Below are 18,273 nucleotides of genomic sequence, written 5' to 3'. Positions count from 1 at the left end.
ACAAAGGTGACATAACTTTCATCAAATAACTGATACGGCTTATAAGGTAAACACAACAAACTTTGATCCTGCCGCTCGAGTGACCTTTATTCCGCCCGAGGCGGTACTTTTGTTCGTTGAAGCGGGTGTATGGATATTCTTCAGGTCATTGAGATCCAAATGAGGCAGGACTAATTTTAGCCCTTTGTACAGCGTGAGGTGTCGAGCACTGGTTTGCTTGAATGGTCTGGCTTCTCAGAGTCCATCATTGCTGTAAACGTACAGTGAAAACTTTGGAAATTTCGTGGTGCCCCGTCAAGAGTACGAGTGTGTGAATTTGACAAGTAGGTGCGGTAAGAGATGCTTCAGTTCTGGCACAGGGATTATGACTCTGACACACGTTTTCTCTCATATACTCTATTACATCAGCTTTTTTTAACAATAATACTTTAATACCTAGATATGGACAATCATTTTATACTCCCAGGCTCTCTGTCTCTCTCTCTGTGGCTCTTGTCACCTGATATCGGTGAGAGCCATCATGACCTTAAGTCAGACAAAGCGTTTCAGAAGTGCTGAAATGTAGCCAAGCCCTCCAGAGATCTCGGCCTGCATTGGAGTCATGCTAAAAGCAGCCCACCCCCTGCAGCTCCCTCAGATCCTCAACTCCACATTCCTCTCCGTGGGGAAAAAGAGGAACAAAACGTAGCACACAAAGGACGTGAAAGTGAGAAGAGAAAGGGGATTTTTGCGGGTTTACAAAGAAATGTCTACTTTCAATCTGCTCATTCTCATTCTGACTCTTTTTGTCAGATCTCTAAGACGGTTATGAAGATCGCTGCTTGTTTTAACATTTTAGGAATGCAGTTTTATTAAAGTCATCTATTGTAAAGTTGGAAACCAATAGAATCATGGTGCTACTTTGATGTTTTTGACATGTGGGTGGAACTAAGGAGCAAGTTGTCTGGACAAAGCTATTCATGTACATGTTATCTGAGCCAATCGCGTTAGCCCTAAATGTCATGTGACTGATAACTCACTTGAATGGTAAAAAGTGTTTTTTCGTAAGTAAACACAGCTGCATTTAGGAATGGAAAGATGCAATAGGAAAGAGCCAGTCATTTTAGCTCAAGCTGATAACAATAAACTTTATTGTTATCAGGAATAAACACATATTTATAAAACCTGAGGGCTTTTTTAACGCCTTAATTGTTTAGGTTAATAATTTCTGAATGCAGAGAAACCACCTGCAGAAAAACAAACACCCCAATGTCAATTGTCTGGAACGACAGAGAGATTATTCTGTCCAACCTTTCAAAAGGGAATAGCAGCTTTTACTGATCGATATAAATTGATGCGTTTATAATTATTAAGTTGATAAATGTAAAATGTGTTGCCAGATTTAGTCCAATCCATCTTTCCGAAAGCTCCCTCCAAAGACATGCCAGTAATGACTGACCGGCAGAAAGCACCTCAGAGTCATCTGATTGGCTGAACAACAGCATCAATTCAATTTAATTTTATTTATATAGCGCTTTTCAATTGTTTAATTGTTTCAAAGCAGCTTTACATTAATAAATGCAGAAAAAACACAGAAAAATCATAAAAAATATAAACAGCGGAATACAGCGGTTAAGATGAACCATACTAGCGAGCGTAGTAAAAATTTAACCTATGTGCTAAGTTAAGCCAATGTCAGCAGACTCCCCAGGGGTTGAAAAAACCTCCTAGGAGAAAAACCCTTTGGGCTTTTATATAATAAACATTTAATTTGTGCTATTTAATAAAAATCTGTGCTTTTTTAATCCTCACTGAGGATACTCCTGATGCTTGTTGCCGCCTCGTGTCAATTGCAAGGATGTTAATATCTGCCCCAAATGTTTGAACACTACCAGAAAAGTTCATGGTTCTACTATTCATTTGGTTTTTTATGGTTCATCTCTCAGCATGTCCCCATGGTCAGATTTCGTCATTGATGTTTACAGGGCAAGGTCCTGGACTAAAGCTCCGCTGATCTAAAATGATCTTTGATGTTTCACTGTTTTGGTTTCAGTGCTGACTGCAAGTGTGTTGTTCTCTTACAGAGGTCCTACACGTTGATAGTGGAGGCCTTGGACTTCGATAATGATACCGCCAGTGAAAGTGAGTATTACAACTCTTTTGCTCAGTATTTGGTAATGCTGTTTGCTCTCCCTTTCTCTCCCTCCCCTCCCCCTCTTTTGTTTAACCTTCGGCAAATGAAAGGAATTAAAGTTTGTTTTTTGTACCCCTTTCCGCTTATTGCATGCTAGACTTTAAACCAAATGTGCTGACAGGTGTGTATAACAGAACAGGGAAGAGAAACTAGGATGTGTGCGTGTGTGCGAGGGGCTACAGAAACACTGTGGTATGGGGGAAGGAGGGTCATGCTTATGAAAATGTTTCCGAATACCTGATGACTAATGGCAGGTGTTGGCAGTCAAGGTCTCACGGCCTCTCTGTCACGGTGCAGAGCTCAAGCACAAGGTTATGTTTGCTATAACCTCTCTCTTTGTGCACATCAACAGGGCTTAACACGCCTGAAACAATCCCATTTAGACGTTATATTGAGTCTGGTTTAGTTCATTTAAATTCCCTTTCTGAGTTGTTTTGCTTCAGTTTAGTGACATGCAGCTTGGAGTTCTGATTTTAAGTTTGAGTTGGCATGAAAATGTATATTCAGTGTTGAGTCCATTATGCTATGAGTTGTTGTTTTTTGTGTGTTTTTCTTTTAAATTGCAAGTATATTGAGTTCACTGAACCTTAAACTAGTGATGTCAGACTTTAAATTGTTTGTGTTTTAAATATTTCTCAGAACATGCCCCGTTAACCTTTTACTTTAGTTTTTATTTCGATTTTTCTGTGCTTAAACCTTTGATTCAACCATTAAAATCTGGAAATCCCCAAATGTGCAGCCAATTCATGCTCGCCTACATTTGTGCTTTTAGAAGACATTGAAACAATATTTAGTTTTTATAAATATTGTAAAATAACATTTTGGTTATCGCATGTGGATTTAAGCCAAACTCTACTTTCAAAGCTCTTTAGAATCGTGTAAAACTTGATCTGTTCAAATATTGTTTTGTGACTTTCATAAATTGGCAGACACATGATTTGGCTTTCCTCGGAGCAGAATAAAACGGCCGTTTGTTTTTATTTTTCGTTAACTGTACAAGCTAACTCCGCAGTGCTTAGCGTTTGTCCCGAGAGCTTTTGTCAGTTTAACGTGACTTCCTCACCCAACAGTGAAGTGGATCAGGCTGCAGGTAATAAAGAGGTGACACTTGGCCCAGGCTTAGGGTTCAGGGTGCGAGCGAAATGCCACAACAGCCCTCTGCATTCCTGAATCCCATGAACTATAGGCCATCCTGGCTTTCATAATATTGCCTCGTCTCACTGTACCTCTTCTCTTCTTATGACAGGCGTAAATAAATCAAGCTATTTTTATGTATTGCATCTGTTTGCTGAGAATCTGTCCTGCTAGAAACAGTCTTAGAGATAAGTAAAAAAGTTAAAACGCATATAAGTTTGTCTATGAGAAAGGGTGGGGTGTACATTTTTGTAATCACATTTTCTATAAAGATCCAGTAATAAAATTGAGTAAGAGGTGAGCTGTCTGCTTACCTCAGGTTATGTGGTAGGGATGGGCGCAGTATTAGTAATTGTTTGGGAAGTGCGGTATACTTCACAGTAACGGTATATGTCACATATGTTTTATTTCTATTTATTAGGCAATGCATAGTTTTGATAATACAATTGAAATAGTTTACAAATTATTTTTGGATTTCTTTTGGAATAATTTTTTATAATAAATGAATACATTTCACATTATGTAATGCCTACATATCAATAATATATTAATACATTGATCTGAACAAAAGAAGCAACTAACAATAATAAAATGAATGGCTCTGAATGTGAATTCCTTTTCGATGCGTCACTTTGAAATTGTTGTAACATTGAGTTTTTTATAATAATGTATTACCGCAAAGTTGCATGGCAAGCGCAAACAACAAAACCTCCACTTTGTGTTGTGCCTAACAAACGCCCCATAATAATATCGTTCTGTGTTAAGACTTGTTTGTGACGTGTCCTGCTGTGTTTTTCTCATTCTGTATTTCATAATCGCAAAACATTTAAAGCAGTTTAAATATATATCTTCCCCAAAATAAATGGTTAAGCAGACTCCTATGGCCCAGTCCACATCAGGACTAAAAAACTTGAGGGTGAAATCTGGGTGGCAATGTTAATAGGGGTAGATATATGTAACACAGACCTGCTTTCCCTTCACACACCCTGACCTGTTTACTTCATTTTACTTGTTGGGTTACTATTTGCATTCATTGTTTTTAATTAAAGTCTCATTACAGTCTTTCAAATGCTTTATTTCATTCCTCTAATCCTCCCTTTGGCATGGTGAGTGCCTCTTAAAAGACTGAAAGGATTCAAAAAAGAACAGAGGAGAAAGAGATAGACAGGGCAAAACAGTTTTTGTTAGTAACACGGTTCCCACGGGTCCTTGAAATCCACGAAAGTTTGTGAATCTGGTGGAAAAAATTCAAGGCCCTAGGAAGTTTTTGAAAATATACATGCATAGATACAGGTCTATTTTATGCAAGAAGTTTTCTGGAAAAAATCCATATTATTCCCTGTGTAGTGTAGGATAACATCATAAAAATTCTAGACTTTTTAAGCACACGTGCTAAACTGTTCGCTTTAAATGCTTACAGTATATCTTCTGTATGCGAATGTTGATTCATACCAAAATGCTTTTTTGACACATGAAAACGTCTCGGGTTACGTATGTAACTGTTCTTCCCTTAGAAGGGAACGAGACGCTGCGTCTCCCTTGCCATACTTCCTGCATCCCTGTAATGCCAATCTTTGGCAATATTTCAGATAGCGAAATACTTCCTGGCTCCCGCATCACCCTGTCTTTGTCGTTAAGCCTCACCATTGGTTGAATTTGATATACACATTCAGACGCACTTATTCCTGGGGGTGTCCCCAAAGTGTCACTGCAGTGACGCAGCGTGAGTTCCCTCGAAAGGGAACTGTAACAATGTATCTTAAAAGGTAACACGATGTAACCTTGCTCTCACTTGAAATGTCTCCCCACATTTATTTCTTGAATTTGAGGGGGTTTGCACCTGAAAAGACCTTGAAAGTCTTTGAAGTTAACTAAGGTGTGGGAACCCTGTAGTGAGTGATGTCATTAGTATGGGCTGCCAATAGGATTATACAGTAGCCCAATGGGGTCTTTAGTCTGTTACCAATACATTAACATAACATTGTGTTAAGCTCTTTCTATCTGTGACCCTCTTCAGGTTCATCTAGACCGCTCATAGAGAAAGCATACCATTCTGGCATGATCAACCCTAATCGACAATGGCAAAGGCTGACGCACAATGGCCATGCCGCACAGTTTGACTACCAGATCCGGGTCACCTGCGACGAACACTACTATGGATTCGGCTGCAACAAGTTTTGTCGGCCACGTGATGAGTTTTTTGGACACTACACCTGCGACATGAACGGAAACAAGACTTGCTTGGAAGGATGGACAGGTGCTGACTGTAATACTGGTGAGTTTGTGCTTTGTAGTTAGCTGCGTGGGTTTTTTTTTATGTTCGACTAAATCGTGATTCTTTTTTGTATAGATGTTGTTTGTCGTTTTAAATGTGATTCACAAACAAATTAAAACCGTATTTTGAATTCATATGATAGCATGTGTCATATTCTGAGCAGTAATGTGTTCAATTGAGTGCATTTGGGGTGGTTTTGTAAACAGGATTTAAAACCATTCAACTCAAAACAATGATTCATTCACAAATTAGACATCGCTACTTCTCTTATAAATGTGGCGAAGAGAGTTAGGGTGGATGTTGGTTTAAGCTGCCGTTTTACAAGGCAACAGCCGTGAATTGAGAGCCGGAGCCTGACGACAGACCTCAAATTAGAGCAGGGTGCAGGACAGAGGTTAGAAAGATTCCCCACTAAAAATTAAAGAGTTATTTTGAGGCCATTGGGTTTTAATCATGGAAACCACTTTAGTAGTATTATTAAAGTATTCCATTTCAAGTATTCCAGTAAGCCATTCCAATTTACAAAAAAAAAAAAACATTTAAACAGTGATTGATTTACATAATTTGGTTTGATTTGGTTGGGTTTTCCTTAACAGATTAATAAATAATGTATTATTCGATTCATTATTGCTGTTTTACTTGCTACAGTATTGTATGAGTCTCTATGATGCATGCATACTTTTATTTAACACAGAGGATCCAAAGTAGTTAAATTATTGTTTAAAGTTACTCCAATGAGTTAAAATAGATTTCATTTCAAATTTTCATAATGGGCTTTGGTGTTAAGTCTCATTCATCCTGTATCACTTCTTTATTTTATTCACAATAATTTCATGTTTCTTTCAGCTATCTGCAGACAAGGTTGCAGCGCAGAACACGGATCCTGCAAGAAACCAGGGGGCTGCAAGTGAGTTTTTTGTATTGTTTAGCATCATTTACTCTTTGAAGCAATGCGAGGTATGGCTCTGTTAGTGATCTCATGGCAGCTGAATGCCAATGGCTCTATTTTCTCCTCAACCTTTCCCCCTAATGTAGTCCTCAAGTCAAGCTTTGTTAAACAGTGCAACACTGCAGAATGTGTGAATGGCTCATGTGTAAATGCTGTCAAATGAATGACATCCACTTTAAAGTATTTTAACAAAATTTAACACGGAGAGACTCTGCAAGGCCATGTTGAAGAGGCAACTTTAGAGCAAAGCTATTTATAGCCATTTTATGTGGTATTTTGTCTGGCGTGATGTTGAGGTTTTATCTATAATCTGCACTGCTTGTTTTACTAATGGTGTATGAATTTAGCCACAGGGGAACACAATGAGATGCATATCTGTGTGTCTTTTATTGTGTTGTTTCTCTAGAGCAGCCAAAGCTGCGTGTGCCCTATTAACACATTTTGCAGGGAAAATTAAGAATTGATTTGTAATGTGTCAGATTGAAAGGCATGGGAACAAATGCTTCAGTGCGACTTACAATGTTTCCCTGCTTTGTCATAAGGGAATGAGTCACATGTACCCTATTTGTGTTAAGGAGAGCATTGACTTATTGAACATTGAATTTGTTGCGCAACAAACTTCGGCAGGGGCAAGTAACGGCAAGCTTTGGATTAGGATTTTTATGGCTGTGCTTTTGGTTTTTATAATGGCACAGATTTGCATGATAGTGTCCATTATTGCATATAGTCAACAATTTTGCTTTTATTGTTTGTTCTTTAAATTCGTACTGCCTCTAAAAAAGATCAGCCTTAAACATCCAGAGTTCAATGTATACTAAAACCTCAGCCCTTTGTTACATTTGGCATGGTTAGATCTCACTACCTATTCATCTCTCACTAAACACTTGCCAGAATACACAACTATGCAATTGTGCAACTGTTTAAACAAGCGATGAAACTAAACAAGAGATGAAACTGCTAAATTAAAACTGTCGAGGCCTGCAGGGTGAAGCCGTTCCTTAGTCGTGGGGATTTAATATATAAATCACAAATTCAGCATTTAACATCGTTTTCTTGGAAGCAATGAAAGCTAAGCGAGTTGCTGACTGGAGATGGTATCCATTGAAGGTTTATCTTTATGCACATTTAAGAATAGTTGCCTTTAATGGCACAGAGAGCTTTACTCAACCACTGTGTTTATTTTTACAGCTGAACTGCCACCCCAGGCTAATTGTTTTCTTTTCCCCCAGAGGCCAGTCTGTTTTCCTGCGGCTAAACGCTTAAGTCCCCGTTTATCGCAGGTTATCGCTCGGGCTCAGAGAAGTGCTGGGTAATTACAGCCATCTCTAGTAAGAAATGTAGGGAAGAGCCTTTTTGGAGAAGGAATTTAATTACAGGCTTCCAGATATTCTATGGCTTGAGTGCCGGGTCTTGCGGGTCTTGTTTTCATGCCTGGGGTGGAGAACCACTACATGGGAACAGGAGCGAAAACCCGCCGTAAATACATTGGAAATGAAACGGTCTGGAAACACCCCCTCCCCACCCAGACGTCCGAGGAGTTAGGGAGCCAAGCCGCTCCGCTTTTATTGAGACAGAGTGTCCTGCCACAACCTAATGTTAGTCTCTCTAAAAGACCCAGAGGAGTTATACAGCTGGTGTTTGTTGTTTGCATGGCTCGCCAGTAAATAATCAGATGAGAAGTTAGTTTCCCTAGCGTACTTTTGTGGGAGTTTATTACGGTTTAGGAAAAGGGTAACCTTTTGAACACCTTAAAAACAGTTTTTAAAATGTACTTTTAAGAAAATTATAACAAATTGGTTTTCAAGAACATAACACTAAATCCAAAATCTGCGGTATTTTAGCCTACTTATTTACGCTCCAGTCGTCATAGGTAAAAATGCCAAGAAGCCTCATCTTAACCAAATTTTAAAGGATTAGTAAATTTTCTTTAAAAAATCCAGATAATATACTCACCACCATGTCATCCAAAATGTTGATGTTTTCAGTCGAAAACATTTTGGGGGAAACATTCCAGGATTTTTCTCATTTTAATGGACTTTAATGGACCCCAACACTTTACAGTTTTAATGTAGTTTAAAATTGCAGTTTCAAAAACGATACGATAAATAAAATAAAAATATGCACTTTTAAACCACAACTTCTCGTCTTCCTCCGGTCGTGTGTAGCGCCAGCGCGACCTCACCTAATACGTCATCATGTCAAGAAGACACGGATGACGTATGCGAAACTACGCCCCAGTGTTTACAAAGTGTGGAGAAAAGAGCGTTCTGACGTTGTTGTATGATACTAATTAATGTCTTAGTGTCAGTTTATTGTTTAAAATGGTTACACGTGACCTTTCAACGTCATTCCCAATTACGTGAGGTCGCTAGCACGTCACACAGCTGGAGGAGGAAGAGAAATTGTGTAAAAGTGCATGTTTTTTATTTTTCTTGCCAAAAATGACAATCGTTTCGCTAGATAAGACCAATATGCCTCGTTTGGAATTGTTTAGAGTCCTTTGAAACTGCAATTTTAAACTGCATTAAAACTGTTAAGTGTTGGGGTCCATTAAAATGAGAAAAATCCTGGAATGCTTTCCTCAAAAATATAATTTCTTCTCGACCAAACAAAGAAAGACATCAACATTTTGGATGACATGGTGGTGAGTAAATTATCTGGATTTTTTTTAAGAAAATTGACTAATCCTTTATGGTAGTATTGTGTCCATCCTTCATGAATAAATCCATTCCAGAATGCTCGCAATAAATAATTTCAAGATTTTTACATTACAAAGTGTATTGAAGTTATATGTTTTATTAGTTTGTGTGCTCCCTATGGAACAAATCCATGGCCTTTGCACTGTGACGTTGTACCAGTTGAACTACAGGAGCAATGACAGATGAAACCAGAAAAATGCACACATACAGGATTTTCTCTCTACCACTGTGCATGAAGTCTTTCTAGTATATGGACCAGTTCTTAGTTTGTGTTTGCATCTCTTACAGGTGTCAGTTTGGATGGCAGGGTCTGTTCTGTGATAAGTGCATCCCTCACCCTGGCTGTGTTCACGGGACTTGCGGTGAACCCTGGCAGTGTCTTTGTGACACTAATTGGGGTGGGCAACTTTGTGACAAAGGTAAGCAAACCTTTATTTGTTACCTTACTGGTTTTACTTTTTGAAATTCAATACTAAAGCAAAATGTTCTTACTCTTTAGATCTGAACTACTGTGGCACTCATCAGCCATGTCTGAACGGAGGAACCTGCAGTAATACAGGACCTGACAAGTACCAGTGTTCTTGTGCTGATGGATACTCGGGAGTCAACTGTGAAAGAGGTGAGTCTCTTCATCTTTAGTAGAAGTTTGGTCCAATGTGCTGTTGCTCTGGTTTAAATGATATAAAAAGTCAATCGCATTTAGTTTAGTTTTAGATGACTTAAGTGTTTTCCCCATTATGGGTCATTGGCAAATTGTTTAAAATCAGGGCAGATTTTATCCTGGCAATCAAAAGGGGCGGAAAAACGCATCAGAACTCGTGTATGATTATTTTGAGTTGGGTCACAATGACAGCAGAATTGCTGTTTGTACGCTCCGCACTTCCAGGATTTCAGGACATAATACAATTTGAAACAAGGAATAAAATGCAAATCTATCGGTATCGAAATCAATTTCAGTTTATCCCTAGCCAACAGTTATAATTGGAGATTTTTCACATACATAATTCAAAATGGAGTATACAAGTCCATGTGTGTTTTTCATATTTTAGCAACACGTTGGAAATCAAAACCTGGAAAATGTTGGCAGATCTAAGGATTAGTTATCTTACAACATCAACCCAGCACCTTGTAAACACTACTTTTGTTCCAGTTGGACTGGTGCCAGGCAATCTGATGATTTCAGCCAACTCTTTCTCCATTTTTGTGTGCAATATGCATCAGACAGTCAGTAAACGGTCTGTGGGCGTGTTATCTGAGGCTGAGACGGGTGCTTCTGTGTTTAATATTAAAACTGTGCTTACTGTAGCAGTTATATATGTTTCTTTATGGTTAACAATTCTCTTTATTCATTACAATAAACCCAAAATTTTATTTTAAATACAGAGTTTCAGATTGGATCATGAAATACAACTTCAATGGAATATTACCAAATATGTCTTTTTTTGCACAGAATATCCAAAGCGTAAAATTTTCAATTGGTTTATAGGAGGTTTTTGAGAATAATAGGAAGTTTTAAGAAACACAATACACAGAGAAAATTATGTGCAACTGTTCAGTCTGAATTTGAATCTTACTAAATCTTCATAGTTGTTTGTATCTCCCAGACAAACTTCATTCTCAGCTTTCTGTTTGTTTGTCTTGGCACACGTCCCTTCGTTTACAGTACTATTGTGCAATTCCTTCATTTTGAGACGAAGTAAAAGTCAAAGGTACTCTATTAGTGTCCGCTCTTTAATATTGTGATGGATATCCATTGGTGGGAAAGGGTGGACAGGGAAGATGGGGGATCGGATGATGTCAGACTTCAGTCCTGAACTGTCTGCAGTGTCAGGAAGGGCGCCCATGTTTGCTAATCCTCTGTTATGATATGTCCTGCCAGTGGATCTCCTATGTTTTGACAGTCAGTTGTTGGATGGGTATGGTGATGAAATCTGCCAGATGGACTGTCATGGCTTCCCCCCTTTCTCCTGTCTCCCCTTCTGGCTTCATATGATCCAAAATTAGGTCCTTAGGGTGGTGACAGCCTCTTGAGGCAATAACAAAATATTCTACATTCAATATAAAAAGCTAATTTCAGAATTGCTCAGTTGTAGCTGAAAGGCCAGCCTGCAATCTGTTAGATACGGAAAATGGCATCAATCGTATGATGCATAGAGGGTGAATATGCTTACTAGAGACTACATTACATTCAAACTTTACATTTCTATATACAGTATGTGTATTCTCTGGGATCAAACCTATGACATTTGCATTACTGACACAGTGCAATACAAACTAAGCTACTTATTAATCAACTGGTTATCTAATTGGATTAATCCTCATACTTGAATTTGGGGTTTACTTGTTGTTCTTATTTAAAGTAGTGCTGTAAAAAATATCAAATATTCCAGACTAAGATATGACGTGCTTTCGTTCACAGCTGAACATGCCTGTCTTTCCAACCCATGTGCCAATGGAGGAACATGTAAGGAGACCAGTCAAGGTTACGAGTGTGTTTGCGCAGTCGGCTGGACCGGCCCATCCTGCGACATCAGTAAGACCCACAATCCCTCTTTCCAAAAATACAAACAGAAGACACCCAGCAAAAACACTTGATGTGTCTAACCTGTTGTTCTCATAGATGTGGATGACTGTACACCCAACCCGTGCAAACATGGGGGCACCTGTCAAGATTTGGTCAATGGTTTCAAATGCACCTGCCCTCCCCACTGGACCGGCAAAATGTGTCTGATTGGTGAGAAATTAGTGAACCAGTTTACAAATCAATCCACTTTTGAACTTTTATTTAAGAAATAAATTGTATTTCTTACTTACATGTTTAACTTTAACTTAGAAGCAAATGTATGCTTTTGATTAGTAATTTTTCCAAACATTCTTTTCATAGATGCCAATGAATGCGAGGACAAGCCTTGCGTGAATGCAAAGTCATGCCACAATCTGATTGGTGGATATTTCTGTGAGTGCCTCTCTGGCTGGATGGGACAGAACTGTGATATAAGTGAGTTTAACAGCTTGGTTTCTTTCATCTGATTCAGGAATGGATTTTATTCGTCGTTTATTTTAGTTTTAAGGAATTCTGCATGTTTGTTTGTGGAAGTAATCTACTTCTCACATAGCTTTAACATTTAGTCACATTTCATTTACAGACATAAATGACTGCCAGGGTCAGTGTTTGAATGGAGGAACATGCAAGGTAGGAACTTATTTCACGTTTTTAGTAGTCTTTGTGTTGACAGTTCTTGATCCCTCAAAACTAAAAACTAGATACATATTAAATCCAGTCCACATTGCAACTTATTCTGGCTAAGAACGCCATATTCCACATGTACGTAATTTGCAGATGCTTTTATTCAAAGTGATTTACAGTGCACATAAACAGAAAAGCAACCAATGTATGAGAAGTTTTAGGGCGAGTTTATTTGATATCAAATGTATCTTTGAGAACACAGTGGAATGTACAGGTGTGCTCAAGGAAATCTCCTTTAATTGCTGCTTATGGCCCTAAACGAAACTCTTGAGACTTTTCCAAGGCTTGATGCCATGAAGCCTCAAACTTTTGACAAATCCAATGATCGGTTTTCCTCAGAACTGCTTATTATACCTAATCTGACAAATCGTAAACATGACTTGAAAAGATAAACTGAAGTTGGCAAGCTTTTGCCATTTGCATGGGTGTTTCTTCTTAGGAAGAGATACTGTGTGGATTTAATACCGCTGTCTTTACTGTTGGTGACAAAATAACAACGTCTGATAGACTAAATAATCTTAATATTTCAGGGTGTCAATGCCAGGAGACTTGTCTATGATTATACCTCATATGGGTAGATACCATGCAGAACATTCAGTCATTTTGGCTTTTTGCAATCATTTTTTGGCAGGACTTGGTGAATGGCTACCGCTGTCTTTGCCCACCTGGGTTCTCGGGTGAGCATTGTGAGAAGGACGTGGATGAGTGTGCAAGCAACCCGTGCTTGAACGGCGGTCGGTGTCAGGATGAGGTGAACGGATTTCAGTGCCTGTGTCCCGCTGGCTTCTCGGGTCAGATGTGTCAGGTAAGAGACTTTACATTTTTGCACTTGGCATCCAAAGCTATTTGAAGTAGATTCAATCTATACATTTTATCAGCATGTGATCGTTTGAGCTGTCCTCCTGTTTACTTGTGTGAAAGTGAATGGTGGCTGTTGAGCTCATAAATCAATTGGTGTAGCCAAATTTTCAGTCAGTACATAAAAAGTTCAAATTTTGTGTTCCATGGGCATTGAAAGGTCACACAGGGTTGTAATGACTTGAAAGAATAGCAGGATTTTTCTTGAACTATTACTTGAATGGTTGTACCCTAAAGAAAATGAGAGAAACTGAAATGAAGGGTTGGTTTGAGACAGACAGGGTTTGGCAAACTCTTTAAAATATTCTTCCTATTTGTTTTCATTCTCTTGAGCGTTTTGGTGTACTGTTTCCTGGCAGAACCTGTGTGGAGTCTGTCGAGGGTTGCTCTGTTTTGTAAGAATCCAAAAATGTCTGGATATCATTTTCCCATCATCACTGAGCTCTCTCTCCCTCTAAATCTTTCTCTGGTGTAGCTGAATATCGATTACTGCCAGCCCAACCCGTGTCAAAACGGCGCACAGTGTTTCAACCTGGCCTCGGACTACTTCTGCAAATGTCCCGATGACTACGAGGGTAAAAACTGCTCCCACCTGAAGGACCACTGTCGAACCACGTCATGCCAAGGTGAGAAACCTCAGCCTCTGTGTCTCATTTCAAACCAACCATGAACCCATAGTAAGACGATCCCCTAGTTGCATGCCATTGTTTAGCTGCGGAGTAAAGCTAGATTACACGCCCATGTCCTCTCCCACCACCTTCAGGGGGAAGGTTGAGGAGCGAGGGCTCATATTCTGTTACATGAGGCTTGTTCTGCCATACTGAGCTATTTGACAGTAACCTCCCTGGACACACAGCGCACACACAGAGTCTATTAAACACACTTTCCCCTTTCCAAATCCTCCTGAAATGTCGCCAGTTTCTTAACAGCTCTGTGTGTGTTCTCTATGGTAATGATTCTCTATCTTGGCTGGGTATATGTGTGTTTGGGGAGGGGGTAAATCAGACCAACACAGCTAGATAAGCCCATCGTGTTTCTTTCAACTCTTGAAGGGAATCTGGGCTTATGTACTTTACATGGCCTCATTGCCAACTCTGTCTGCAAAAAAAGTGATGTATCAAGTCTGCCATTTACATTTCATGCATTTGACTTACAGTGCATTCAATGCATCACTATGAGTGTTCCATAGGGATCTAACCCATGACCTTTGCACTGATAACACATTGCTCCACTAGTTTTGCTACAGGAACACCCCTTTTATTGGGGAACTAGAAAGAAGCATTCACAAGCATGGTTTTTGTAGGTTTTAGATCACTTGCCGTTGGCTTAAAATGAACCCAGGGATCCAACCCTCAAGCTTTTGTTCTTTCACAGTGATCGACAGCTGCACTGTCGCCGTGGCATCTAACAGTACGCCTGATGGGCTGCGGTACATCTCATCGAATGTTTGTGGCCCTCACGGGCGCTGTAAGAGCCAGTCAGGAGGCCAGTTTACATGCGAGTGTCAAGAAGGATTCAGAGGAACTTACTGCCACGAGAGTAAGACCGAACTTTGATGACTGAGAACAGTTTATCTATCTCTGTTATCTGATTTTAAAACCCATGTGGTCATTTCTCAGATATAAATGACTGTGAAAGCAGCCCGTGTCAGAACGGAGGAACTTGCATCGATAAGGTGAACGTTTACCAGTGCATTTGTGCAGATGGATGGGAAGGAGTTCATTGCGAAATCAGTACGTTGATTTAAAAATTTCTCTCATTTTGTTGAAGTTTGCGCTTCGTTTGGGATAATTTTCAATTCTTGAAATCTTTTGTAGACAAAAACGACTGCAGTTCAAACCCCTGCCTGAACAAGGGGACATGTCAAGACCTGGTGAACGATTTCTACTGCGAATGTAGAAACGGCTGGAAGGGAAAAACTTGCCACTCCCGTAAGAAAGACTATGTTTTTATGACCCACCCAGTTTGTTGAGTTTTTGTTTGTGTGTGTATGCATGGAGTAATATCAATATTATTGAATCAACTATATTTCAGGGGATAGCCAATGTGACGAAGCCACGTGCAACAACGGAGGTACGTGCCACGATGAAGGGGACATCTTTAAATGCAGGTGCTCACCTGGTTGGGGAGGAGCCACATGTAACATAGGTAAGCGGTGATTGTTATTTTGATACAGTATGTCAGCCAGCCTTACAACAACGCTTTGTTCTCACAAACCCCTGTGGGGAAACTTCTGGGAAATGTTGGTGCAAATTTAGATTTTTATATGCAAATGGACATCGTGGCATACTGTTTGATGTAAGCAACTGTTGCAAACCTTTAGCAAACAACACAACACAAATCCGTTGTTATTCAGAAACACTTCTTAGATTTAGACTCTGAGGTCAAATCCGGTACAATTAAGAATAGAAGAAACTGAGATTACTGGGTCAACGCTTCTCTCTCTTTCACCACTCTCTACCCTCTCTCATTGTCAACGTGTTGGCAGTAGTTCGCTCGAAATAGCACGACCTGTAAAATAATCCCTAGATTTTTGGACGAGCATTTATTTAGCAAATTTTTCCTTGTAGAAAATATGGTGAAACAGGAACGTCAGTTGGAACAATCCTTGGGAAATGTTATACTTGGTAATATTTCACGATGTAGCGGGTCTGTTTTAAGTGTGCCGATCTCTGTGTGGTTTTAGTCGTGTTTATCTGTTCAGTTCAAAGGGTTTTGACCTTTTCGTGGCTCCTTTGCAGCCAAGAACAGCAGCTGTCTGCCCAGCCCATGTGAGAACGGAGGCACCTGTGTAGTTAGCGGTGACTCTTTCACCTGTGTCTGCAAGGAAGGCTGGGAGGGATCCACCTGCACAGAAAGTAAGTCTGGTTACCTGTAGGCAAAAACTTTCATTCTTTCTTTCTGTCTGTCTGACTGTCCGTTCTGCTTTGAGCCTGTAAGTAAAGTATGGTTCCTCCTTCCTCTTGCTTTCTTTTCAATTTTTTCCCTAAACCCACCTCACACTGGCTGGACACTGCAAACTGCTGCCAGCTATGAAGGAAAAAATTTAAATGAGGTAAAGTGGAGACAGATGTCTCCCCCGTCCTCGAGCTCACCCCCTCTCCTCTGCTTAGTTTTTATGTCCATTCTCATGTACTGTTGTACACCTCTGACTCTCTCACTGGCATTTGAATGAACCGAGTAAGCTGTAGAGGAGTCATTTTTTGAAAAACTCGCATACAGCAATGGGTGACCCTGCCAAGCTGGACGCCCACGCTTGCAGACGTACACATGCGCACACTGGCGCAAGCTGTGACATGTTGACTGTTTTTTGCTTTCTTCTGTGCTCGCATGGGTGTGAAATTAAACAAACCCTCTCTCTCTCTCTCCCTCTCTCTTTCAGATACCAACGACTGTAACCCACACCCATGGTAAGTCCTGGCAAAACATTTACGCACACAGTTGCGCTGCTGTAAACAGGCCCGTACAGCTGTGCCGCACTTTCTCACACTCTTACAGTGCTGGGAAAGAGGCACTCCCAGTGTCTGTCATTCCAAGGGTGCGTGCATCTCGCTGCCTATTGTGCATTTGACATTGAGTTTGTCTGCTTGAGACGTTGTTTGAACAAGATTTCGAGTCGTTTAAGTTCAAGTTGAATCTTAAACTGTAATAAAAGGATGCAAAAACTGTTGAGTGATATCCTGGTGTAATAAATTAGCGCGTCAACTTTGATAAAAGCATTATAAAGTTGGATTTGGAGTCTACCATAACTAACCCTCTATCTTTCTCTCTCCATAGCTACAACAGCGGGACATGTGTGGATGGCGACAACTGGTACCGTTGCGAGTGCGCCCCAGGTTTTGCCGGGCCAGACTGCCGCATAAGTAAGTGTCGAATGACGCCCAATTCTACTCCCTGGTTCTTTTGGCACTCAGCCCTGTTAATACGCAACAAGTTTCTTCAAAACCAAACAGTTAAAGCAAAATGCACGGTCTAGCCACCCAATTAGCCGGCCTTTTGGGCAGAGCGCCCAAAACTTTGTAAGCATTGCCCTTGCATTCTACAGCACTGATGTTCACAATCCCTCGGGAGAAACTGACTCGCAGCGACCAAACACCAATCAGCCAAGCTATCCAGCACTGATTAGAGAGCTCATTTTTCTCCCTTAAAAGCTTTCATCTGGCTGTAAGAAACATACCTCAGGCTGTAGTGTTTGATATATCCAAAGCTGCGAGTGAACTCAGCATTCTCATGACATTACCGTCAGCTGAACCCAAGATGTAGTAGTCTATCAGGAGAGGGTATTAGGTCATAGTTTTTAAGCTTCTCTCTATCAAAATGATCTCTGTGGAAGTTTTGCAAACTCTTTTTCCTCTTTTAAAATCATGTGCTGTTGTAATGTTAAGTAATCTGTACAAGATTTCTAATGGATTGTTCTTATTCATTCAGATATAAATGAGTGCCAGTCTTCTCCCTGTGCATCTGGCTCCACCTGCGTAGATGAAATCAATGGTTATCGCTGTCTTTGTCCACCTGGAAGAACAGGATCGGAGTGTCAAGAAGGTGGGAGTTATAATCTTGTGCAAGCACATACATTTACATGTATGCAAATGTTTATAATGTTTATGTTTTTGGGTATTAGCAGTCTCCTTGGGAGACCTTATTTTTTTTGTTGGCTCTATGACTTTAAGACAGAGCCTTGAATTAAGACTATCAAAGTCTTTCATGTCACAAAACAGCAAGGATTTAAACCTTAGGCAATTATGTAAATCTTCAAAAAGAGCTCATCATAACTGGTTGTTTGACCATATATTTGATCCTGGACCACAAAACCAGTCATTAGGGTACATTTTTTGAGATTTATATATCATTTGAATGTTAAATAAATAAGAATTTTATGTATGGTTTGTTAGGATAGGAAAATATTTGGGCAAGATACAACTATTTGAAAATTTGGAA

The 18,273-nt window shown here is 39.8% G+C and overlaps 1 protein-coding gene across 1 annotated transcript in view; it reads left to right on the top strand.

The window, feature by feature from the left end:
• Positions 1–18,273, top strand: part of jag1b (jagged canonical Notch ligand 1b) — a 28,060-nt gene that overhangs the window by 4,915 nt on the left and 4,872 nt on the right. Inside the window, exons 3-21 of the mRNA XM_065296411.2 lie at positions 2,064–2,121; positions 5,325–5,582; positions 6,429–6,489; positions 9,519–9,649; positions 9,730–9,849; positions 11,650–11,763; positions 11,851–11,964; positions 12,115–12,228; positions 12,377–12,423; positions 13,109–13,282; positions 13,811–13,961; positions 14,710–14,874; positions 14,955–15,068; positions 15,153–15,266; positions 15,370–15,483; positions 16,077–16,193; positions 16,718–16,745; positions 17,113–17,198; positions 17,764–17,877. Coding sequence (XP_065152483.1) covers positions 2,064–2,121; positions 5,325–5,582; positions 6,429–6,489; positions 9,519–9,649; positions 9,730–9,849; positions 11,650–11,763; positions 11,851–11,964; positions 12,115–12,228; positions 12,377–12,423; positions 13,109–13,282; positions 13,811–13,961; positions 14,710–14,874; positions 14,955–15,068; positions 15,153–15,266; positions 15,370–15,483; positions 16,077–16,193; positions 16,718–16,745; positions 17,113–17,198; positions 17,764–17,877 — 2,194 coding nt within the window. The remainder of the gene's footprint in view (positions 1–2,063; positions 2,122–5,324; positions 5,583–6,428; positions 6,490–9,518; positions 9,650–9,729; positions 9,850–11,649; positions 11,764–11,850; positions 11,965–12,114; positions 12,229–12,376; positions 12,424–13,108; positions 13,283–13,810; positions 13,962–14,709; positions 14,875–14,954; positions 15,069–15,152; positions 15,267–15,369; positions 15,484–16,076; positions 16,194–16,717; positions 16,746–17,112; positions 17,199–17,763; positions 17,878–18,273) is intronic.

Source organism: Paramisgurnus dabryanus, chromosome 20 (genome assembly GCF_030506205.2).
Source record: "Paramisgurnus dabryanus chromosome 20, PD_genome_1.1, whole genome shotgun sequence".
In the NCBI taxonomy this organism is placed as follows: domain Eukaryota; kingdom Metazoa; phylum Chordata; class Actinopteri; order Cypriniformes; family Cobitidae; genus Paramisgurnus; species Paramisgurnus dabryanus.
Note: the sequence above shows the minus strand (reverse complement) of the source record. Positions and strands in the feature narration are given on the sequence as shown.